Source organism: Larimichthys crocea, chromosome VIII, assembly GCF_000972845.2.
Source record: "Larimichthys crocea isolate SSNF chromosome VIII, L_crocea_2.0, whole genome shotgun sequence".
Classification (NCBI taxonomy): domain Eukaryota; kingdom Metazoa; phylum Chordata; class Actinopteri; family Sciaenidae; genus Larimichthys; species Larimichthys crocea.
The window spans coordinates 33,052,048-33,062,247 of record NC_040018.1 but is presented as its reverse complement, the minus strand read 5'-3'; the positions used below and the strand labels follow the sequence as shown (position 1 = coordinate 33,062,247).

The 10,200-nt window shown below is 45.2% G+C and overlaps 1 protein-coding gene across 6 annotated transcripts in view; it reads right to left on the bottom strand.

The window, feature by feature from the left end:
* Window positions 1-1,338: 1,338 nt before the first annotated feature.
* LOC104929042 (SH3 and multiple ankyrin repeat domains protein 2) overlaps window positions 1,339-10,200 on the bottom strand; it is an 86,865-nt gene continuing 78,003 nt past the window's right edge. For all 6 annotated transcript variants that reach the window (XM_027281197.1, XM_027281202.1, XM_027281198.1 and 3 more), the window contains one exon: window positions 1,339-3,358. In XM_027281197.1, coding sequence (XP_027136998.1) covers window positions 2,830-3,358 — 529 coding nt within the window. In that variant the 3' untranslated portion in view covers window positions 1,339-2,829. The remainder of the gene's footprint in view (window positions 3,359-10,200) is intronic.

Sequence of the window (10,200 nt, the reverse complement as noted above, 5' to 3'; positions counted from 1 at the left end):
AGGGAGGGAGCTGTGAGCTATTTAAGGCATCCTCTGCAGGATGATGGTGCTGGAGGGGGGTGGAGGGAGGTGGATGAGACCACTGCGTTGGTCCTCGGGTCAGCTCTGGCAACTATAAATCAACCTTCATTTCTTTTTTTGTTTTTTCCTCTAAACCTTTTTAATAGAGCTATACATAGAATCAAATAGACATTTGTTATCCTGTTAAACACTCTTATATACACACATTTCAACACGTACTGTACTTCTACTGCTCACCAGCCTCGTAATCATCGCTAGCATAACACATAGAAAACTTTAAATTGGACCCTTAGAACAAAGTTGAAATCCTCGTCCCTGGATTGTGACGAGGATCTGGGACCCGGAGCAGCTCGTGGTCCGGTCTGGTTTCTAGTTTCAGAGACTAAAAGTTCATCTGCAGCAGATCAGAAATGTTTCTATCCTTTCTAATCTCAGTCAGGGCTCAGGCTGATGAACATGTGCCGGCTTTGTCATCAGGTTGTTCTCTGCTTCTGGATTTAGTTTGCACAGTGGTTTAGAGGGCAGGACAAGGCATGAGGACTTAAAACCCTGAAGCCGCCGATTCTCCATCTGCTCTGTGAAGCCGGAGCTTCGATTTCGCGCCATCTGGCTGAACGACGCCGACGATTCGTACGATTATAAGACGAGATCTTTACGAGAAACGTTCTGGAAACGTTCTCTTTGACTCTGTGTTCAAACCACAGACGTACGTCTAAAAACAGCCGGGGTGCTGTTGGATGCTGGATTTGAGCTCGAGTTAGCTCAACGCTAACGAATCTCTAGCTTATTAACAAAGAACGACGTACAAAATGTTCCGTGAGTCATTTAGCTAAATAGAAAATTCAATTCCTCTAGTAAAACGAGAGTGTGAGCTCTTTAAATATCGACCTATGACGGAGACTCAGCTCTCAAACATCAGGTTGTTGATACTTAAAAAAAAAGATTCAGATTGAATAAACAGCTTCTAATAGTTCCACGTTTTGAGAAATCAGCCTTTTCATATCACTGCTGGGAGCTCGACGAGAAGATCGACACCACTCATGGAAACACGGAGGTGGAGCCAGGAGACGACGAAGCTCAAATATCGGTGCTGACGCTCCGCCCTGTTGAAGTCTGATGAAGAAGAAGCGGGAAAATGTTGCGATTGTCATTTCCGATAAGTGCGCCTAGCTGTGCGACTCCACCAGGGCCGCTTCTTGCTATATGCGGACTATGTGGATGCATGGGGCCCTGCAGCAACCAGGGGCCCCCGAGCTGGAAGTTCAGCCTCAATATACAGTATTTAGGGAGAAACTATATATATATAAAAAAGGTAAGCTGCTATAATAGGGGAGCTGTAAAGGTTTCTGAAACATTTATCATTAATAGGGTAGGGTGGGCGTTTTATTGTGTGAAGCACAAGGTTAGGGTCAGGCATCTTGCACAGGGCCCCCAAACAGCTAGAAACGGCCCTGCACACTACGCCACGGTATACTACAAAGAAATGAAGTATCCTGACTGAGACACAATTCTGGAGTCTGTCGCTCCGTGCTGATAATGTTCGTCTCCCGGCTCCAGCTACAAACACGAGATCAGTTTCAATCTTTGCAGCAAAAAAAAAAAAAATCAAACTTTCCTTTAAACTCTCTTTAAAACTCTGACCACGTCAGTCAGAGTGTTTGAGCGTCAGTGTGACTGCGGGGCCGCGTGGAGGCCGAGTGCTGACGGCGTGTCGATGGTGAAAGTGGAAGGAGATCGAAAGTACAAAAGTAAAGAACAGCTCTACTTCACCTGACGTCGGCCTACATAGCAGATTCATGAAATAGCTAAACTGGCCTTAAATGATATTTTGGGTCAAGCATCAACACACACACACACACACACACACACACACACACACACACACTAAGGAAGGACGCCCTCTGCAGACATTCCAAGGTGAGAAGATTCCTGCTCCGGCGTCGCAGCTGTCCGTCTCGTCGCTCGTGTCCTCGCCTCGGTTCCTCTCTCAGGAGAAGAAGGCCATCGCAGTGTCAGGTGTGTGTGTGTGCACGTGCTTTTAGGGTGTGTGTGAAGACGGTGTGTGTGTGTGGGGCACTGTGCATAGTGTGTGTGTGTGTGTGTGTGTGTGGACATGAGGTGTGTCTTCGTGTTCGATGTCAGCTGATTTTCTTATTTTGACACAAACAGGTGAAAAGCAAAAAAACACAAAAAAAAAACAAAAATGAAGTCTATCTCAAATTTTTCTCTACAACCTTAGATGCACCCAGAAATATAACTCCGGTAGGACTCTAGTGAAGAAATATTATTCTCTGAACAAACTCTAGCAAAGATAGAAAAGGAGCAACGACCAGCTCAGCTGGTTCTTCATGCACCCACACCGGGTGCATGGAAAAAGTCTCGAGTATTCCAAAGCAGCTGCAGAGTCTTTATGTCAAAGAGTTCAAACTGTTCCAGAGTTCTTGTTGTTTTCTGGTCAGTCCTTCGGCGTCGTCCTCTGCTTTCTCTCTCCTGGATGTGACGTAGCAGCTATTCTCTTCTCTCTCTCCACCTGCAGTTCCGCCCGACATCCCATGATCCCCTGATGCTCGGGGGCGGCCGGGAAGGAGGAAGAGGGCGGACAAGACCGGAGCGCTGAGATGAGGGCGACGGAGGATGAGAGAGGACAAGAACAAACGGCAAGAGGCAGCATCAGCTCGGACAAAACTTCTACCCAGATCCACGACTTGAGATTATGTCTGATGAAGAGATTGGTGAAAGTGATCGGTAACACCTCCCTCTCCTCCTCGGCTCATGACTCCGCACGTCACCCCCCCGTCTCCTCGGGGCTTATCTGTCCTGCAGCAGCTTGAGGGCCCTCTCGATGTTCATGCGGTGGCCCACCCTGGTCACGCCGAGGTCTATCAGGTCCTCTTTCTGCAGCGAGGGCAGGTGGGCGCCCTCGATCTCATTGTCCAGGAAAGCGTCCCTGTGCTCCCCCAGGTTCAGGCTCTCCAGCCAGTCCGCCACGTCGTGCTTGCTCCACAGCTCCATGGGTTTGGATGCGAAGGGTTTGCCCGAGGCCGCCACCGCCTGCATCAGCGTGAGCGGCGAAGGGGAGCGAGAGCTCCCGCTGCCGCCGCACGAGGAGCTCAGGCTGTACCCGCCGCCGCTGCCCATGGGCGGGGTGGGCAGGCCGAAGACGTCGGTGAGGGTGGGCGACACGGAGGGCGGCAGTGAGGAGCAGGGGGTGAGGGAGGAGGCGGAGTCTGGCGGGCTGCAGGGATGCGTCTGGGACGGGAGGCTGCTGGGAGGGGTGGAGGTGAGGGCGGAGGCTGCGGCGGCGTTGTTACGCATTCCTGAGTCTTCTGTGGGAGGCCTGAGGGGGACAGAGAGGAGACGAGTCAGACCGAGCTCAGAGGACAAACATGTTACTGTAACTGTACACTCAGCTTCAGGGTGTAATGCTGCACAGTGACCTGCAGGGGGCAGCACAGGAGAAACATTGTGTCAGATCTGATGTCAAACGAGGGCAGAGCCGCTTTAATCTCCATCAGGACGCCGAGTCCTGTTTTTATTCTGGACTTACTGTCAGCAAACAAACATTAATGTTTCATTTTTACTGTCGATCCTTTTCTACACTGAAATCTTTCTGACTTTTTGTTTTTGTCATTTTACAGTTTTTATTGCTGCAGCTCACCGGTGCTCAAACTGTGGCACGAGTACCACCGGTGGTACGTGGAGCATTACTGTAAAAGAGCTTCATGCTCAGTCAGGTGGTTGGAAATATAAAATCTTTACATTGAAGTGAGACAAAATTAGACACGTTAAAAGATTGTCAACATCACTCGACTTCTCTACGTGCAGACACATGATTAAGTTTTTATGTTCATTGCGTTCATAGAAACGTGATATTAAAGTCAGGACCTTGTGTTTTTGTCTTTCATCATATTCATGTTAAGAAATCCTGATAAATATTTCAAATATTTGTCATAAAAAAATCTATCTGTACTCTAACAGCTGTATTTATTTCAACGTCTGAAGGATTTTCCAGTCCCAGCAGCAGAGCCGTCTCGCGGTGTTGTTCATATGTTTAGTGGTTTATTATGTTCTCGTGAAATGATTTCTTTAGCGCTGTAACAAAGGCTGAGTGCAGGCCTGGAGCTTCAGAGAGACGCTGCAGGCTCCGTCCACCCACCGCCTCTTAATGGACGGATGTGTACGGCTACTCTAACCTTTTAATAGCCTTTACACTGTGCAAGGAAGACTGACATCATCAGCATATTATATCCAAATAAAAAAGAATTCAAGCTGCCGTGACATGTGACAGACAGTGAGGGCAGACGATGTTCATGATCGATGACAAACTGAATATTTAGAATTCAAATCATGTCAAAGATTCTGAGATTCAGTTCATCACACGACATCGACCATCAACATTCATTTATTTTAGTGTTTACAATAAAACATCTGAAGGATCTGGACGGTCAGTCTGAGGACACACGTTTGATCACTCTGAGAGTTTTTGACAAAATGCATGAGGAGCAAGATAAATCTGTTTCATTAATTAATGATTAATGAGTTTTTACTTTTTTTTGAGAAATACAAGATGACTTTACATCTTTAGGACTTTTCTTTAATTAAACTTTGAAACATTTTACAGGACGAATCTGGCGATTTTATTTTTTTTCATTGTCATAAAATCTCAAAACAAAAACAAAACAACCACTCAGATACAAAAATTCAGTTTGAGTCAAAAATAAAATAAAGCCAGATATTCACAAGATTCATCCGCCACTGAAAATAGTCCCAAACAAAGTTCCTGCTATTAAAAAACGGCAGTGACCAAATGTTTTCGGCACTATATGAAAAATATAATATTTATTAATATTTATGTTTTCAGCAGCAGAACCAATCAGCTTAGAGCCGACATGTTTGTAACACGTGGTTGGTTTTGGTCTTTTTAGAGATTTACTGAACAGTTCTGCACCACGACACACACAAACACAGAGCTGTGCGTGTGTGTGTGTGTGTGTGTGTGTGTGTGTGCACATTACTGAGTAAAACATCACCCTGACGTTACCTGCTGCTCCAGATGGAAGGACGTGATGAATGTGATGATATCTGGAGCAGTGACACACAAGGATACACATCATCATCACCACAACACACACACACACACACACACATGAATCCATGCAGAATGATCACACCTTCCTTCAGCTTCCCCCTGCGGCTTTGGTTCCCTGTTGAGTTCTGGATGGTCCAAACGGGCCTGAATCTGACCTGCACACTCTCAAATCCAGCATGGAGGTGCTGCGTGCAGCCTAGATTATCGCTCTCCTACTTGTAACATATGGAACAGCCCGAGGGGAAGTGAAGGGGACTAAGGGGGGGCGCTCTGCCAAAATGGAACTGGGCCATCGTTACAGTGCTGCCTTCACTGAACCCGGCCAACTTACAGTCTTCACTTCTCAACACCAGCTTCTCCGCGGGAAGTCGTGTTGGGTGGATGGATGGATGGAGACAGAGCACAACGTTAGACATGAACACAAACACACATGATGAAGGACAGAGGGTCTGCTTTCCTGCCTGATCAACAAACCTGACACACACACACACACACACTTAAAAATACTTAACCTGGGATCTGTCAAGCAGTCGTCTAATTGGTATCCTGGCATTCTATCATCTATTAAACTCGTTTTGTTACAGGAGTCAAGCTGATGTGAAAAGTATGTAATTGCCTATTAGACTAATTAGCACAGCGCCTCGTTTAGCGTCTCTGACCTTATTACCATTCCGTGCAGCCATCAAGAGTCACGCATAACAAGAGAGGACGGAGCGACGCCGAGTTTCTCTCAGGCGTGCAGATATTTGGAGATATAGATTTCTGTTAATTGAAATTTAATTGAAAACAGACTGAACATGTTTAACTACATTCACATCTGCAGCCATTCAAATGCTTCAAATACTTTTTACAAACAATTCTGGGCCATAAAAGTACAGCAGCGATATTTCTTTGTTATTTTTAAAGGTGTGCAGGATTTAGTTGCATCTCGTGGTCTGATTGCAATCTCCTCACATCACCCTCACCAACTTTTTATACGATAAACTCCATCAAGTCTTTAAATTTCTTCCTGGCATGTGAATCATCTGACATTAGCTTCATTTAACCAAACTAGATTTCTCCCTCGACGGGTTTTAGTAGCTGAAATCATCGTCAGCTTTCAACGCTCCACCAAAGTCGCTCCACTTTATTCATGTTGTGTTGATCTATCAATGCACATGTTATGAAGATCTGACCTGCTGTTGACACGAGATGAAAAAGTCAGTAAACTTGTTTTGTCTGTAGAAAATTTCATGGCAACACAACCAGAAGTTGCAGAGATATTTCAGCCTGGATGTGATGAAACTACTCGTCTGACCGTGCAAGAGTCCAGTTAACACGATGATGTTTGGGAGACGTTTTTAACTGCAGGCTGAAGAAAGACACACGACCTGTGAGCGTCAGTGACGGAGGACTTCATTTACAACTTGAAACTAAAAAGGAAACTCATGTTTCAGATTTCAGACTCACGGTCCTGTTCACGTCCAGCTGTTTGTTCATTTTTACTACTGAAGCGTCATTTCCTGTTCCAGTCCCGCTGGTGAGGAGGATTCGTCTGTTTTACATAACTGATTGTCTCGGGGATTTGGACGCACAAATTGAGCAATCTGAAGACGTCACTCCGAGTCCTGGGAAACCTGACATGAACATCTTTCACAGATTTTAAGATGGAAGCAGCTTCATTCAGTCTAAAAGTCGCACAGAGCTTTAAACCTGCAGGTGTGCCGAAGTTACAGACCACACACACACACACACACACACACACACGTCCCTTGCTGGCCTTCACTCCGGCGCAGGAGCGACGCTCGCTCTCCGTCAGCTGAGCAGGTTGAGAGAAAAGTGATGCAGTGCTATTGATATCTGTGGTGGGAGCCCTCGCCTTCACCACGCCCACACATCGCATGACTCCCTGCTTCTTCCCAGCACACAGCGGCTCACGCACACAGGGTCGCAGTCATTGGCATGCACGGACACGCGCTGCCTGTATTTATAGAAGCTTGAATACACGCACACACACACACACACACACACACACTGCCTCGGCTGTGCTGCGTTACATAACGGTGGCCTACTAAAGCAGCAGCGCGGCACGTGACCTGCGTGAGATGATGCTGAACTCTGCTGAGGGTTAGTCCTGCCATCCTCTTGTACCATCACACACACACACACACACACACACACACACACACACACACACACACACACACACACACACGCGCGCGCACACACACGCACACACCCCTCCCCCGACTCAGACTGACATCACTGCAGGCCTCAAGGCTGCTCTCATCAGCTGGTTGCTAGGCAACCCCTTCGTCCACAGGCACAACCAACGCACATTTAATCTGGGAGGCAGAGAGAGAGAGAGAGAAAAGAAGAAGAAGAAGAAGAAGAAGGAGGAGAGAGAAATAAAATCCTCACAAACGTCCACAAGAGAAATTCTGATGTTACGACTGGTGCTGAGGCTGATTCCGACACACCAACGAAGAAGAAAAAACGAGAGCGAAAGAGCAAAGGATGGAGAGAGAGAGAGAGAAAGGAAGAGCATGTGTGAATCTAGGCCATCTTCTGTTGCCATCTGTTTCAGAAGCAGGACCACCTTCACCCTCCGCAGGCCTCCTCATGTGACGAGGTGCTCCCTGTCCTCACGTCTTTGACCACCTACAACCTCATCATCATCTTCTTATTCTGCGGCTGCGGTGCCTGGCAAGCCTCGCCACAACACTAAAGTAGTGCAACATGAAAACCCCCCTCTGAGCACAGAGGCAGATAATCGGAGACCCCCGGTGGCTACGATGACTCCATCTGACACACGAACGCCTCAGAGCAACAATCGAAAAGACCAGATTAGCAGAAAGTGACGGGCGTTCAGCGCTGCAGCCACGTCAGGGCACCATGACATCTGCTCGCTCGATCCCAGAGAACCAGCTGCTGAACCGAGCTGAGCTAATCAGACCAGTCAACGTTCCTTCAAACTATGAGATTGTGTCTATCTGGGTCAGTAAGAAAGATTTCTCTTTAAATCTACAGGATGAAATACAGTCAATGAAATAAAAATAAATGTATATGTGTGATTGTATTTACAACTACAAAGAGCTTTGTGTATGAAATAGTGAATAAAAAAACAAGGAATAAGGATTTCTACATCAACTTCACGAGGGATGTGTCATAACCATGACATAACACTGTCATAACCATGACATAGCGCTGTCATAACCATGACATAACGCTGTCATAACCATGACATAACACTGTCATAACCATGACATAATGCCTCATGAACATGAGTCTTTATGACTGTTGTCATTAAGCGTCATTAGGTCAATCATGTCACTTTTTGTGTCTTTGTTATGACGACTTGACATGGTGACCTCACGTCATAAAGAAATGCTCACACACTGTCAGGATCCAAATAAATAGTTTTCTTTATCTTTCAAGGAAACATTTCGATCTACAAGATCTTCCTCAGGATGAGTGTCAACGAAAAAATCAGCTCAAATCACCGACACCTTCAGGTCAGCAGGGGGACAAGCAAACGCCACGAGATGACATTAAAATGCTGATGCCACAGGCGATTAAACACAAAACGTGAACAGACAGAGGCTAATCACAGAACAATCTTCAATCAGCAGGTCTCTGAACACGTCATGAGACAGTGGACTGTGAGGGAGCGATCAAAATCTACATACTGCTCAATAAAATCCTCTAATGACGGGTAAAATACCGTATGAATGGTTCATCTATCCAAAAACAACCCCAAATCTGCAGCCATTGCAAATACACATAACCTATTGGTAACACTGTATACAGTAAATACGCACAGGAGTCATCGATCCTCACCAATCACAAGAAAGGTTTGAAATTAAAATACATATATTTAGACCTTCTTCCTTCACTGGTCAATCTGGCTCCATCAAACTAAAAATCATCCACAGATATTGTCGTCTAACAAATGAGAATATGTTTACCTGCCTGCCCATCTTTAAACTGAGATTACAAACACAGAAGTGAACGGAAAACAGTGTCTACCAAACCGACTGTGAAACGTGAAGTCAACTTAAGGATTCAAAAGAAGCACAGCGAGGTGATGAGGTGGAAGTATGCAGGAATGTAAACAGGAAGTAAACATGCGTGTATTTTGTAAAATATAATATAATAAATGTTGAGAATTATTATTAATTCTAATTAATATCTGCACCTCTTTAAACACACAGTGCTTCAGCTGAATTATTACAAAATACTCACACTGTATGCAGACGACACTCCAATTTACTGAGATTTATGTGCTATACTAGATATACATTTACATCATGTACAAAACTGTCAAGCCCTTCTTTCTATCATGTTTCTGCTGTTAGTATATATCTAGACTTTTACATATCACTTATTATTCTTTTGTTTACGGCAAAGGTGTTAAGCCAATTTATAAATGTCTCGTGAATATGATACTGTAGTGATTATTTCTGTGTTCCAGGAAGATTTAATATGTACAGGCATGAAGGGCGGTTTTGTTTACATCTCTACGGTATAGAGTGAGTAGATACGTAACAGCCCAGGCACCAGGACAAACATCCTGTTACCTCTGGGTACGCAGACGTCCAGATTAGTTTATGTGCCTCAGCTGACGCACGTGTTTGTTTTTCCAGTATAAAATGTGCTGTACATATACAGCTCATGTTTGCAATAAATCTGACTCACATGACCTTAACATTGCAACAGAAAGTACACAAAGACGTCTGCTTCCTGGAAGTCATGAGATACCTCACTGTGCAAAACAATCCGCTCAACACGGGAAATAATTGCAAATGCATGGCTTGGGGCGGATAAACAGTTTACTTTGAGAGGCTGCCAGCTTTGTGCACCTGATACCTTAGCACCACAGACCTACGAACAGCAACAAGAGACAACAAAGATGACTCTTCACTTTACAGGCAAAGATGGTAGAAAAGGAGACATTAAAGCTGCTGAATGTCTCACTATAATCACTGTGAGATTGAACATAATGCTGTGGTAATGAAGTTGTTGGTTAAGCTGATTCATTATGCATTGTTCTCTCGTTCTTGCCATCTCAACATATGGTGGAATTAAAACGAAGTCTGTATCACATTGAG